Source organism: Nilaparvata lugens, chromosome X (assembly GCF_014356525.2).
Source record: "Nilaparvata lugens isolate BPH chromosome X, ASM1435652v1, whole genome shotgun sequence".
Classification (NCBI taxonomy): Eukaryota; Metazoa; Arthropoda; class Insecta; order Hemiptera; family Delphacidae; genus Nilaparvata; species Nilaparvata lugens.
The window spans coordinates 5,284,876-5,300,682 of NC_052518.1; the positions used below are offsets into that span (position 1 = coordinate 5,284,876).

Below are 15,807 nucleotides of genomic sequence, written 5' to 3' on the forward strand. Positions count from 1 at the left end.
ACTTTTGTGTACTTTGTATTCCGTTCAATTCTGTTTCAATTTTACGATTTTGGCTCAATTCCAAAAAATCAACTCTATAAATAGTGAGGTACACACGTTATAATAACAGTGGAGAAAGATAAGAGAGCAGCGTTATCGATTCTCGGCCTTGCTACTGCCGTGTATAGAGGATAGCTGATATTTATTCTTGTTTTAAATAATCAATATATTTCATTCGTCAAGTTTTTTTTTAGTGGTCTAATGATACTTTTCATGATTAAGATTAAATATTTGTTAATTAATTATAATTCTACATTGTTGAAAACCATCTGGCAACGTTGTAGAGGACAGCAAACTGCTTTGTCGAATGATAGACAAGGATAGCAACACCAATATTTCTATTGTTAAGACGCTTTTCTTGTTATATAATTTATTTTGTTCTTATTTTATTTTACTCTTGTTTTATTCTCAGCTTGTTGTTTATTTAAATCTAATTTTTGAATGAAGAATGTTGTAATATTTCAAGGAGACATATAAGGGTTTAACCTGTTGTCTCCATGTATGTATCTATGCAAATAAATAAATAAATTGACTAAAGTTATCAAATACTGCCATTATAACGTGGACCTTGCTACAGTTCGATCCTATTCTCGACCTCAACACAAAACATAATTTTGTAAATCAATTGTCTTGTTGTAAAAAAACTAATAAATACTGTATTGTTTCCACCTTCGACTGACTTTATATTCAATATATTGAGTGACATGACATTAGCCTCAATGATCTCAGTTTTCATAAATGTATTGTTCTTTGCATTGATGTTTGTTTCTCTAATATTGCTTCTGAATATGATGAATAATTTTTGAAAGTATGATTTTAGACAGTGATAATATTATACTCTGTAATATCACAGAGAAAATGGTAATGGGCGTTTATGTTCCAAATTTCACTGTTAACTGAAGCCGGCAGTCCCAGTGAAGCTATGTGATGCTGGTAGTCTCTTGTAGTGTGCCGTTCTTACACTTTCACCCGGCCAAACCAGTAATAAAAGGCAGTAGTCGTCTTGAGTTAACAAAAATCGGCTCGAAATTTGAAACATAAATTACCTATTCCTTGGGATATCTTCTTATGGTATCTTTATGGTAATACTATACTCTAATGACGATGTCCATGTGTTCTTCTAAATACGATTACAAATAAATTCTATTCTATTCCTATACATTTTCTGAAGTTCTAAAAAAGTTTCTTATTGTACAGAGCAATAAAACGCCTATTTCACCAAGACGCCAGTTTGTGAATAATGGATATGATGACGATCGTGACGTATCATCAGATGATGACAACAACAAGCAACAAGAAGCTGTGGAAAAGAAGATACAGGAACTGCAACAAGAGGTAATATAATTGACCGATCGAAGTGAGGTCTAAGATTCAAGTCGACGGTTTTGCATTTCTCTTCATGTTTGTATGTTTTTCTGGAGGTATTTTCGCATTTACGGCGAAACGCGGCAATAGATTTCCATGAAATTTGACAGGAATGTTCCTTTTTGAATTGCACGTCGACTTATATTCTAAAAATTTCTTGTATAAAATTGTACACGTGGAATTCTAACCTTATCTTGGACTGTGCCATCACCTATAAATTTGGAAGAAAAATAGCACAAAGACTATTTATCTACCAATGTAATGAGATCAGTGTCATTTGTATCGTAAATAAATATACGGTTTTTGAAATCATGCATTTTAATGATAATATGAAAGGAAAATGAATTTTCTTTGTGCTCAAATATTACTTTCAAAATCAGACTATAGAATTAAACATGACTAGCAGGTAACCTGTGCTCCGCAAGGGTCTGTTTTAATACTTGACCTAATGAAATCTTGAAGAATTGAAAATAGGGCTATAACCATCCCCGATTAATTAAGAATCTTAGAAAATGCAAAATTTCAAGTTAATTAGTGCTCTAGTTCAGACGTGATGATGCGTCAAACAAAATTTTCCCATTCCGTACGTGTATAAGCCAGTTCTTTACATTATTATAGTATAGATTAATCAGCTGCCGAGCAATTAATAACCTATAGTAACATATTATTATCATCTATTATTGTGAATTTACTTCATTTCATTATTACAGCACTGTAGGAAAGAACCTTCAAAATAAAATTCTAAACTTTCTCTAGCATTCAATTCATCATTGTAATATCCATGTTGAACTATTTAATTCATTAGAAAGTTTGTGGAGATTCAGTTGAAATAAAACTGATGATTTCAATGCATTTTTCCAGATTATTCGCCAAGAAGCCATAATTTCTCAAGCCAGTCAAGCGCTGAATCTATGTATTGCAACGATTGAGTTCTCCAGTTCTACTGAACAGATAGAAGCAGAGCGGCTTCTTCTTGTGGCAAGTGAGTGCGATAATTATCATGGTATCATTTATTTATTTATTCTATCTTTCAACAGAACACAATTTCCAGATAAGTACCACAGGCTTCAGCCCAGAACGATTCCAATTCCAATTTTATACGAAAGTCTAAGGCTCAGCTCACACTTACGCGACTCAAGTCGAGAAGAGACTGTGACTCTAGTCTCTTCTCGACGCAGCATGTGTTTTCAAATGGCGACACTCAGATTAGTCGACTCTAGTCTCCGCGACCTCACGACTGTGAGACTCGACATGTTGGTCAAGCCTCGACTTGAGTTGCATAGTACCGTGAATTTTTATTGAAAGTGATGTTTTATCATTTTAGATAAGACAATAATAAGAATTAGATAAGACAATATATTCATAATAATTATAAAAATTTGTTACATGCGCTGAAGTGACGAGTTGGATCTCATATTTTTAATAATGTGATGTTAGAAAATGGAGTAGCTTGGAACTGAAGTAGTGACAATGAGCGAGAAAGTCGTAAGGTCGAGAGACGGGAGTCGTACGATTTGAGTCGAGGTAGTGTGAGTTGAGCCTAAATGTAGATGGGATCAAGTATGATTAAAAGTTATGTTCGTGTGAGTTTCGACTGTGATTGAGATGGAACATATATGTACAGTTCCTGAGAAACAAAATTAGGAAATTGATGTATATATTTTCAACCAGAATCTTATTACAGAGTTGATCAAGCAAGTGAATGCTTATATCGAATCAATCCTACAGTACGGGATTATTGCATAGGGAACATTCAAGACAATTATCACATCATTATCGATTGTTCAAAAACTCATTGAAATATCCCTGAATAAACCTTGAAGGTCCCACTAATTTTAGAAGAAATATGTAAAATGCATAAGTAAAATTATGTCCAAAAATAGGTTATATTTACACTTCATGATTATTGCCCTATTTGAGTCCAAAATATCTATTTTTATCCAGTTTTGTTCTGTGAAGTCGAAAGAAATGAAAGAAACTGTAATATTATTGATTTTAGTGAGATTTAATTTCATTTTATGTGGTTTTGTTTCCTGAAATACGTCATTAATTAGCGCATTAAAACAAGATTGTGATTGTTGTTTTCAGCTCACAAGCGTCAGGCTTTGGTTCACGAAGTCCAGAGATTGAAGGTGGAGAAAACACTGCGACCTCTGGGTCCAGATAACGCAAAATTGACTGAACAAGGCGATCTCACGCTCAACAGCATCACTTTGCCACTCAAGTTGGACAATATCAGGGCTGCTGCAAGAGGTAATTCAATCAAATGAAATTGTCTTGATAGCAACGTTGAAAATTATCTCCAATATTTTTCGTGCGGTTGACTTTGAGACGGGCTACACACTGGTGTCGCAAGACACGCGTCTTAAGACGCATGTCGTGTCTTATCAAATTTCATGAGACATGCATGTCTCTGTCGCTTGTCGTATGTCTCGTGATTTTCGGTTGTATTACAGACTGAGCATGAGCAGTGACAAACAGTGCTCAGTGCTGGCAGTAGACAAAGGCTGGAACGCATGCGCGGAGTGATGTCTCGCGCGACACCTGTCCAATACACAGGCGATGCCTCGAAAATCTGTCGCAAGCAGTGAGTAAGCTCTGATTTTACAACACAGGTTGGTTTCATATGCGACATGCCTCGGACATGAGATTTGTCGTAGACATCATGTATACGACACCAGTGTGTAGCCCGCCTAATGCTAATCCAGTAGCGCAACTCATCTCTACTATCCATTTCTGATAATAGGGGCTGTATTTATGTTCGAATTATAATAACGAAATCAAGACTTGTTCAGTGTCGTTGTCTATACTCGGATTACATAGTGTTTGAAAAAGAACTCCCTAGTTTTAGGTATAAATTTAATGTGTAAATTGATGAAAAACCACATCAACAAGTACATACAATGGAAGAGAGAATCTTCAAGTTTTGTTTAAAATCAGTACACTTCAACATGGGATCCGTTTGTTGCACTGCACACATCGAGACGATATTCAAGTTCTCGCCATGTATTCACCAACATATCAGGTGTAACTGTCCCAACCGCCGTGACGATTCTTTCCCGTAAATGGTTTATGTCTAGGATTTTTCTCTGTACACAACATTTTTTATGTGTCCCCAAAAGAAAGTCCAGAAGGGTTAAGTCCGGGCTTCGTGGTATCCAAGTGATTGGGCCAGCTCTCCCCATCCACCTTCCCGGAAAGCGAGTGTCTAGAGCCGCGCGCACGTGGTTGTTGTAATAACCATGGCGCCATCTTGTTGGAAAAACAAGAGTCAACTGCAGGGAGACAAAACTTAGACAGTTGCTGAACCAAACACCACAAATTAGAATAGTGTATATCACTTTTTACAGATTCTATGACACTAGATAGTTCTTTTTCAAACACCCGGTATTAATAAAACTTATGTATTAGAATAGCTGAAGGAGACACAGTTTCTTATGGTGTTCCAATACACAAGTTTCATTTATTAGAGTATAGCAACCAAACTAGAATCGTTAAGCGTGCCATTCATTATCCGATTTCTTGTCCAATAATATTGGACCTGTAATACGGCCACCAGTCGGATGTTTCATCACTTACGACCGACTCACGTTCCAACTCAACTCTGACTAGGCGGCTGACATTGGGATGTTGGATGTGTTGGGCCTCCAGTTCAAGTCCAACTCATGTTCCAACTCAACTCTGACTAGGTGGCTGACATGGGGATGTTGGATGTGTTGGGCCTCCAGTTCAAGTCCAACTCATGTTCCAACTCAACTCTGACTAGGTGGCTGACATGGGGATGTTGGATGTGTTGGGCCTCCAGTTCAAGTCCAACTCACGTTCCAACTCAACTCTGACTAGGCGGCTGACATTGATTGGGATGTTGGATGTGTTGGGCCTCCAGTTCACACAACTCGTCCGGCTAGACATCTAACCTCAACAACCCCATTCATGGTCCGACGTCGAATCCAACATTGAATGTTTATCTCAAATTGTACAATAAATCGGATAGTGAATGGCCCGCTTCATTATTGCTTTCTGTTATTCATTGATAGTGGAAAACACATGAAATTCAAAAGCGATACACAAGGAGCAGAAGATAAGAGATTTGATGTGATGAAATACAAAGTGCGCATAATAATTATTGAACACATTTCATAGGTGAATAAAAAAATAACGAATTAGGATCAACTCACACTACCTCGACTCAAATCGTACGACTCCAGTCGAGGCTACTCCAGTCTCTCGACCTTATGACTTTCTTGCTCATTGTCACTACTTCAGTTCCATGCTTAGACCAGTTATAGAATAGACACGCTGGGAAGTCTAGCCTCTGAAGCCAACATCTACTGCCAAATTCACCCACCTTTACGTCACAACAGTGACGTCACGCATCGTATTGAAAACTTTCAGATTGTGTCTATTTCAGATTCATGGTGTTTTTAGGTTATTTCTAGCTACGGGCAAAAACGATATCTGTTAATTTATGATGTGTTATGTAATATCGGCTTCAAAGTTATAAAGTGTTTTGAAAATAATAGCCTAAAGTACGGTAGCCTACAAAACTAATTTATTGTCATGCTGCAATGAGTTCACTTACATCATAACCAAGGATAATATTACAGTTACAACTTACAATATTTATGTGTATAAATTTCAACTTACGCATGAAAAGATATTCCACTTTTTTTCCTAAAAATTTCAGTGCAATTATATGCTGCGCAGGAGATAACCATTTTTATAAATAATAATTACATAAATAAATGATAATCTCTTATGAAAAACAAGCTATGTTTAACAACAATGCATTGTTTAACAACAATGTCTATACGATGCGTGACGTCACTTTTGTGACGTCAAGATGGGTGGATTTGGCAGTAGATGTTGGCTTCATCGACTTTTAGTATGAATATAAAATTGGCCGTGTCTATTCTATAACTGGTCTAAGGTTCCATGCTACTCAATTTTCTAACCATAGCCTACTTTATTAAAAATATAAGATTAATTCGTCACTTCTTAGCATGTAACAAATTTTATAAGAATTATTATGAATATATTGTATTAACTAATTCTTATGATTGTCTCATATAAAATGATAAAACATCACTTTCATCAAACATAACCTCACTTTCATTGAAAATGCATGGTACTATGCAACTAAAGTCGAGGCTCGACCAACATGTCGAGTCGACGCTCGATTCAGTCTCACAGTCGTGAGGTCGCGGAGACTAGAGTCGACTGGTCTGAGTGTCACCATTTGAAAACACATGCTGCGTCGAGAAGAGACTAGAGTCGCAGTCTCTTCTCGATTTGAGTCGCGTAAGTGTTAGTTGAGCCTAAGTCTACTTACATGAATATTGATTTCTTGAAAAGCCAGATTTCTGTATCGATTTGTAGATTTCTGTATCGAGTATTATAAGCAGGATGAGACGCTTCTACCAATTATGTAAGGAGAGGAACGAACTATGATAACAAAAAAGAACAGAAATACTAGGTTTTACATGGTTGGAAATGATGAATATTAATTTTTTTCTATTCCAAAAAGGTAAAATATAAATATATATACAAACACAATATCAAAATTAAATTAATGGGGAAAACACTCGCTGCTGCTAATGATGATTCAATCTTTGTGGTTATGAAAACTAAGAACAATGATCTTATCCAGTAGTCACCTACCTTTTGAAGATGGCTTCCCCCTTTGGCATTCACTGGTTTTAATCGCGACTTTACAGTTAGTATTTTAAAAAACAAAAATTAACTGAACCAATGAATAGGCTCAGAACCCGTCTCCCTTAATAATACAATTATTTTTAAACTGCCCGATCTGTGACAGAATAACTATTATAAAACGAAATGAAATCTAGCCTTCTTCACCGGATCAGCCGGACGTTACTCACATCCTAACGAACGAGCTCTGCCCCAAAAGCTAAATTTTGGGTATAAAGCTCTAAACTCAGTCAATGTCAAACATGAAAGCCATTTCAAGTACATATTTTTATCTGTCGCACAGGCGGCACGTTTGTTATTAGAAACAAAGAGAAGCTACGTTAATATTGACAACAAATAAATCTGTCGATGACAAAGATTGTTCAAAGACAAAAATACTGTTTATTGAACTTTCAATTAAAAAACTCTAAAATCCTGATCAATATGAGATAAATTTATGATTCATATATATGTCCCATATGACCAGGTGACAGTATCTCGATCAAAATGACATTGTTATCTTCATCTAGTATAGGATATAGTATATTACGCTACAAGCACAGAAAGTTAGTGTTTACGGTATGAGGATAGTTTCCCGGGCGAGGCTTGCCGAGCCCGGGAATATGTTATCCGACTACCGTAAACACCTTTCTGAGAGAGTCGCGTACGATATTTTTCGCCACACTACAGGTATAGCTGACGCCAAAAAGTTAGGCGGTTTCGTGGGTCTCTTGTGCGTTCCAACAGCTGATGTTGTCAAGTAGAGTTGTCATCTAGCTTGGCTTAGGTGATTTTTAAATCAAAAGAGACAATAAATAGATGCATTGCATCAGCTGTGAGTAGGTTACACCATGTGACCCACGAAGCCGCCTAACTTTTTGGCATCAGCTATATAACAATAATAAATCGAATAAGAATGTTTTATGAGGGGGGGGGAGGAAACTTTGATGTCTCATATCTCAAGAACCAGACGTCGTGGGGTACTCAAAGTGGGGTGAAAATTTCCGATCTCACCCTCCTGAACACAATGCACCATATGGCACAGTTGTCCAAACATATTTTCAAAAATTGGCAGGAAAGGGTGATCTTTCCGGCTAAGGCCGGAAAGAAACCTGTTCTGACGTCAGACGAGAGTCGTCTGCAAACAATGTCTTTCAGATCTACGTAGGGACTGGAAAACAGCTGCTTTCTGTGCAGTGTTACGAAAATTATTTTTCCTGCAGTTACGTTGAAAAGTGGCCATTGCTGCACTGATCACAGAACGCAAAGAATCACTTTTCCGCTCTAGTGCGGGAAAATTTTTTCCGCACTCCAGATTTGCAACATGGCAATGCAAAATAGTTAGTAGGTTATATGGAGCACCAGTGCAAAGTTGGTAACTTTGGTATAGTGTGGTGGTGCACGTCATAAGAATCTTAAAGGGGTGGATGACAGCCACCACACACCACACAGCCATTCAAACACACATACTACATTCTATTTTATTTATTAATAATAAAATTACACAGATATACATTTGATGCATTTCAGGCAATTTTACCCATAATTACCCACTTTTCATATTCAACTGTAGGAAAAATTTAATGTGAAATACGTGCGCAAAGTTCCTCTGCTGCACTCAACAAACCATTCCGCCCTCGCCTACGGCTCGGGCGTAAACGTTTCTTTCGGTGCAGCAAACTGTTACTTTGCGCACTAGTTGCACAAATAACTATTTCGCTATTAAACGCTTCAGCGATTATTTAACGCTTATTATTTCATTACAGACGAGAAATGTGTGCATTTGATCTGTTTGGTGAAATGCGGCGCGCAAGTTATTTCGACGTGCATGCAGTCCACCAACCCACGCAACTTGCATGACACCAATCGCCTCACATTCCCAAAGAGCATCACCCTAGAGGGGCTCTACAGCGATTTCAAAGTTGCCATCGAAGTGTACGGCTTGGCCACCAAAAGCAAGGAACTGCTTCCTCACGAAATCAAGTATCACATCGCCAAGAGCAAGAAGGTTAGTTCCATTGAGAAAACCATTGAGAAAAGATAGCATTGTATATGTAGTCTATGTTCCAAATTTCAAGCCGACGTTTTGGACTTTCATCACCTAAATTTGGATGAAAAAATATCATGATGATTGCCTTGGTATTTATTTACCAATGTTTTCACATCAGTGTCTTTTGTTACATGAATAGATGAATTAATTGACCGAGCGAATTGAGGTCTAAGATTCAAGTCGACGGTTTGGCATTTCTCTTAATGTTTAAATGTTTATATGTTGCGCATTTACGGCAAAACGCAGTAATAGATTTTTATGAAATTTGACAGGTATGTTCCTTTTTTGTTCCTTGTTTAAATGTTTATATGTCCTTATGTTGCGCATTTACGGCGAAACGCGGTAATAGATTTTTATGAAATTAGACAGGTATGTTCCTTTTTAAATTGCGCGTCGACGTATATACAAGGTTTTTTGGAAATTTTGCATTCAAGGATAATTAAAAGGAAAAAGGAGCCTCCTTCATACGCCAATATAAGGAGTAAATCAGAACATAGAATTATTCATCATATATCAGCTGACAAGTGATTACACAGATGTGTGGAGAAGCCAGTCTATTGCTGTATTTCCATAAGGTCTATAGTTTCAATCAGGTACTTGTGGATGAGAACACTGCGTGAGGTCTACTGTTTACAGAACTGCTAGTAGATAATAGGTCAATAAAAACAATGTAAAACTTGTAGTACACTTTTATTAAAACATTTTAAAAACTTTATAACATTTCAACGACTAGTTTCGACCTTCTGATCAGTTCTTGTGGAATTAATCATGGTTAAAATTTAACCGGCTTTTGTGCAACCGGCACTAAGAAGACTAAATTAATATTGTTCAGTATGGATAACTACCACAGTATCACATTCACAGCTCTCAGAAAGTGTTTTATTTATATCATCTAATAAATGTATTCTCAGCTGATCTCTGCTGATTGAGGAGTTCAACACTTGGAGTAAATGTCATTAGGAATCTTTGAGGTTTTTATTAACTGGTTTAAATAATGTAATCTTTCTCTCACTTTATTTCATTAACTAATTATTTGTAATAATAGTAGTCAACTCCTGGCAGACGGCCTGAAGGCCATTGCTGTAGAAAATTTATCAACCTTTCCTTTTTATGTAATAATTATCTCAAATTATGGCAAAAATTGGGAGAGGAGCAACCTTTCCAACCCAAACTTTTTTCTTCTCAGAGTTTCGAAAGAAAACTATCTCAGTGAAGATATATAGTAGGTTCAAGTCTTTTCAATTCACAACTTCATATTATTGTAGTGAATCTTTGTCATATCTTTACAGAAAGTACAGATGATCATCTGTACCAGTTGCCTGGTAACCAATTATATTAACTTTGTTGAAGTTCTGATACTGTGTTACTTACTAGTAAATATTAGAAAAAACACTTACTCTTGTTGGAGTCTTGAGGTCTTGAGTCTTGACTCCAACAAGAGTAAGTGTTTTTTCTAATATTTACTAGTAACACAGTGTCAGAACTTCAACAAAGTTATTATATAGTGTTTCGTCATGGAAAGCAACTTCAAATTATATTATATTGTAACAAGTCTCCATATTAGATTTGCTTTTCGTTCACGTTTCTCGTTCTACTACTGCATTTAATGTATTCAATAAAAACCTTCCATCATATTTAATCTACTTTATTCAATCATAAAAGTCTTGTTGGAAGAATCTAGAACTGGCTTCAATATTATTTCTTGTGACTTCATCCTTTTTCATATTGTCAATAACTTCATTCATTCAACTGAATTCCTTTCGTGTTTTTTTTGTTTAGTTTGTTAGTAGCTAATTATTAATTAGAGCTAGTAGAATTTTATTGAGTCAGAACAATATAGAAGCCAATAAATATAACTCTTGAACTGATTCTATAAAATATTCATTTTCTATATTTTGACTCTTGGAAAACTCTTAATCCTGAATCCATTTCTTGTTCTTTGTACGTACTTAAGAGTTGAAAATTTGATGTCAATAAAGAATTATTATTAACAAATGTATTCCATATTTACAGGGTGCTAACACACATTGAGTTTTATTTACTACTTTCCAATATCATCTAATAAATGTATTCCATGTTTACAGGATGCTATAAACATGGTGTATTATTTGTTTCCAATATAATCTAATAAATTAATGTATCCCATGTTTACAGGATGCTAAGAAACATGGAGTTTTATTTACTTGTTTCCAATATCATCTAATAAATGTATGCCATATTTACAGGATGCCAACAAACATGGTTTGACACCGAAAAAATCCAAACATCAAGATGACAAGTTAGTGAGACCAATCTTCCAATCCATGGGGGGTCCCAACGCTGTCCGCAGCCCTCAATTCAGCTTGATTGGTTATGTGGTGTTCTCCTTGAGAGAGATAAATAGGACGCACTTCACTCTCAACAAGGTAAATATGATTAAAAATCATAATCAATGTTCATTTTTCACTAAGGTGCCTTACACAATTTATAATGATGATTTTTTTCAAGTAACAATCATGATCAAAAATTTAGTTTTATGTACATGAATTGTATCGAAATACCATATAGTTCTAATTATATATTGATAACTTTTATTGCGTTTCAACAATTTCCTCTACCCCAAAAAGAAAAATGTGCATTTTTATCGAAACATATTTTCTGTTATAACCATGATAGATCAAAAACATTTATATCTCCCTATTGCTCAATTTGGAGGTTTATTTGGCCTGCTTTTCAATTTATAAATTAATGGTGCGGTAACTATAGCAGTGAACCATAATGGAGTCAACTGTTTCCTAGGCTAGAAAATGTATACACAATATCATATAATATTTATTATACAGTAGAGCTCCGATTGTTCGGACTAAATGATGCATGCCAGTGTTCGGATTTAAGGCTGTGCAAAGGCTAAAAATAAACTTTCTACTCGTGATATTTTTCCAAGTTATTCGATTTGTATATCATCAAGCTATCAAAATGAAAAGGTTTTCTCGGGAAAACATTTTTCTTCTGATCATTACTTTTTGATATATGAGCGCCTAAAGTTTATATTTTGGGACAGAACATTTCAATTTCGGTGAGATATAAATCCATGAGATTTAGAGGATTATCAAATTCGGTAAGAGATAAATCCATGAGATTAAGAGGATTGCTTCTTCATGGTATTTTTATCTAGTGAAACAAAAATTTTCTGAAATATAGATTTTTGAAAAAGTTATATAATTTACCAAAAATAACTCAACTAAAAGTTATTTTTGGTTATTTTTATTAAATTGAATAACTATCTTACAAATTTATATTTTTAGAAAATTTTTGTTTTACTAGATCAACAATACCATAAAGAATCTATCCTCTTAATCTCATGGATTTATCTCTTACCGAATTTGAAATGTTCTGTCCCAAAAATTTAATCTTTAGGTGCTCATATCTCAAAAAGTAATGATCAGAAAAAAAATGTTTTCCTGAGAAAACTTTTTAATTTTGACAGCTTGATGATGTACAATCGAAAAACGTGGAAAAATATCACGAGTAAAAAGTTATTTTCAGCCTTTGCACAGCCTTATTTAATGTCTTGAGTGTAGACGCAATCAAAACTTTGCATTCTGGCATACAGTACTTTAGTACGTGGTGTTTGCAATATGACTTGTTCATCTTTGAATAAGGTGCCTTACACAATTTATAATGATGATTTTTTCAAGTAACAATCATGATCAAAAATTTAGTTTATGTACATGAATTGTATCGAAATACCATATAGTTCTAATTATATATTGATAACTTTTATTGCGTTTCAACAATTTCCTCTACCCCAAAAAGAAAAATGTGCATTTTTATCGAAACATATTTTCTGTTATAACCATGATAGATCAAAAACATTTATATCTCCCTATTGCTCAATTTGGAGGTTTATTTGGCCTGCTTTTCAATTTATAAATTAATGGTGCGGTAACTATAGCAGTGAACCAAAATGGAGTCAACTGTTTCCTAGGCTAGAAAATGTATACACAATATCATATAATATTTATTATACAGTAGAGCTCCGATTATTAATGATGCATACCAGTGTTCGGATTTAAGGCTGTGCAAAGGCTAAAAATAAACTTTCTACTCGTGATATTTTTCCAAGTTTTTCGATTTGTATATCATCAAGCTATCAAAATGAAAAGGTTTTCTCGGGAAAACATTTTTCTTCTGATCATTACTTTTTGAGATATGAGCGCCTAAAGTTTGAATTTCTGGGACAGAACATTTCAATTTCGGTGAGATATAAATCCATGAGATTTAGAGGATTATCAAATTCGGTAAGAGATAAATCCATGAGATTAAGAGGATTGCTTCTTCATGGTATTTTTATCTAGTGAAACAAAAATTTCTGAAAATATAGATTTTGAAAAAGTTATATAATTTACCAAAAATAACTCAACTAAAAGTTATTTTTGGTTATTTTTATTAAATTGAATAACTATCTTACAAATTTATATTTTTAGAAAATTTTTGTTTTACTAGATCAACAATACCATAAAGAATCTATCCTCTTAATCTCATGGATTTATCTCTTACCGAATTTGAAATGTTCTGTCCCAAAAATTTAAACTTTAGGTGCTCATATCTCAAAAAGTAATGATCAGAAAAAAAATGTTTTCCTGAGAAAACTTTTTCATTTTGACGGCTTGATGATGTACAAATCGAAAAACGTGGAAAATATCACGAGTAAAAAGTTTATTTTCAGCCTTTGCACAGCCTTAATTTAATGTCTTGAGTGTAGACGCAATCAAAACTTTGCATTCTGGCATACAGTACTTTAGTACGTGGTGTTTGTAATATGACTTGTTCATCTTTGAATATTGTATGTCTGAGTTCCGAATTATCTTTCATTCAAACAAACAAACAAAACCTACTCTAGGACATGGTACGCCAATTTCCACACAGGAAACACTAAACAATAAACATGTAGAAGACACATTATATGAAATTTCTGAAACTAACCATTGTATGTAATAATTGTAAACTATCTAATATTTTCTTAAAGTAGACACCTACTTGTTGTGTAATTAAATAAGGCAAAATAATTTAAATATTTTATTCATCAGAATATTGTATTACACCCTGATTGCAGCAGACCAATTAGCCGATTGAAATAAATAATACGTTAGGTTTGAACAAAAATTTGTGACGAATTCATATTGTAGCTCAGAAATATTTCAATGAGTACTGAACAAAAAATTGTGACGAATTCATATTGTAGCTCAGAAACGATAATTCAATGAGTACTGGACAAAAATTGGGCTGAATTTATTGAATCTTAATAAAACATTTATTTCGTTTTCGTTTAGGTGCCGTACACGAGTGTTCTTGAAGGTACCATTCACCTGAAGATGAACTGTGAGATGACAATCGACATAGTGCATCGTGGTTTCCTCACAATGTTCGACGACATCTGTGGAATGGGGGCGTGGCATAGACGGTGGAGTCAGCTGCAAGGAGACAAGCTGTCCTACTGGAAGTATCCTGAAGATGAAAAGAAGAGGGTAAGTAACATCATTGGATTCGTTCTGGGAACATGGTGAATGGTAAACTGTTCCAGTTCTAAATTATACCATGTCACTGGTGCATAACTACTTGTTCCCATGGAACGTCACTTTGAAATCTTTGGTTTGGGGCGCACTTATGAAGTTGATTTCCACCAAAGTGTGTCGTTTACTATAATGAGGTCCACGTTATAATAGCAGTGGAGAAAGATACGAGAACAACGTTGCTGAACCTCCGTCTTGTCAATGCCTTCTATAGACGGTAGATGATACAGGTTTATTAATGTAATATAAACTATTCATTCTCGTTTAAAATGATCAATAAATTATATTTTATTAGGCAATAAATTCATAATTAAGAAGAAATATTTTGTTAGTTGATTATCAATTCTACATTGTTAAAAGACGATTTGGCAACAGAGCAAAGCTGGAAAGAGTTAGCGCTATCGGCTTTGTTGAATGATAGACAAGGACAGCAATACCATTGCTAATCAAACACTGCCATTATAACATAGCTGTGTAAATGATCAAAGGCTACTTCACCGTGTAGAGAAGTATGCACTTCTTCCACTTCATTACTCTCAAATATACGGGGGCGCGACAGTCGAGACCGACGACATTCGAGGCCTACAACCGTAGATGACTGTTTTACACTCCTCTACGGTCGTAGGCCTCGACTGTCGGGAGTGTACGAAAATTAGAGTGGCCTCAACTGTCGCTTAACGCAGGCGACATTTGAGGCCTCTTTTTCAGGAGTCCTCTTCCGTCGTAGGTCTCGACTGTCGGGGCTGTACAAAAATCAGAGTGGTCTCAACTGTCGCCTAACGCAGGCGACATTTGAGGCCTCTTTTCCAGGAGTCCTCTACCGTCGCTGGTCTCGACTGTCGCAGGACTCTTCTGTCGTTTGCCTCGTTTGACATCGACCCAAATATTCTACTAAGAAGATAATGTTATATGGTGCTGAGACATGGACGATGACAGAGAGAGAGAATGGAGTAGAATACAAGCAGGAGAAATGAGGTTCCTCAGAGCAATAAAGGGAAAGACACGTATAGACAGAGTTAGGAATGAGGAGGTAAGAAGAGAACTGAGCATGTAAAGCATAAGCACAAGGTCTATAAATACAGGTCTTGACACTCGTGTTCCTTATGGGGC

At 35.4% G+C, this 15,807-nt stretch overlaps 1 protein-coding gene across 2 annotated transcripts in view; it reads left to right on the plus strand.

The window, feature by feature from the left end:
• Positions 1-15,807, plus strand: part of LOC111050029 (anillin) — a 48,049-nt gene that overhangs the window by 24,620 nt on the left and 7,622 nt on the right. For both annotated transcript variants that reach the window (XM_022336261.2, XM_022336262.2), the window contains 6 exons: positions 1,237-1,374; positions 2,266-2,386; positions 3,493-3,657; positions 8,862-9,103; positions 11,371-11,550; positions 14,458-14,652. In XM_022336261.2, coding sequence (XP_022191953.2) covers positions 1,237-1,374; positions 2,266-2,386; positions 3,493-3,657; positions 8,862-9,103; positions 11,371-11,550; positions 14,458-14,652 — 1,041 coding nt within the window. The remainder of the gene's footprint in view (positions 1-1,236; positions 1,375-2,265; positions 2,387-3,492; positions 3,658-8,861; positions 9,104-11,370; positions 11,551-14,457; positions 14,653-15,807) is intronic.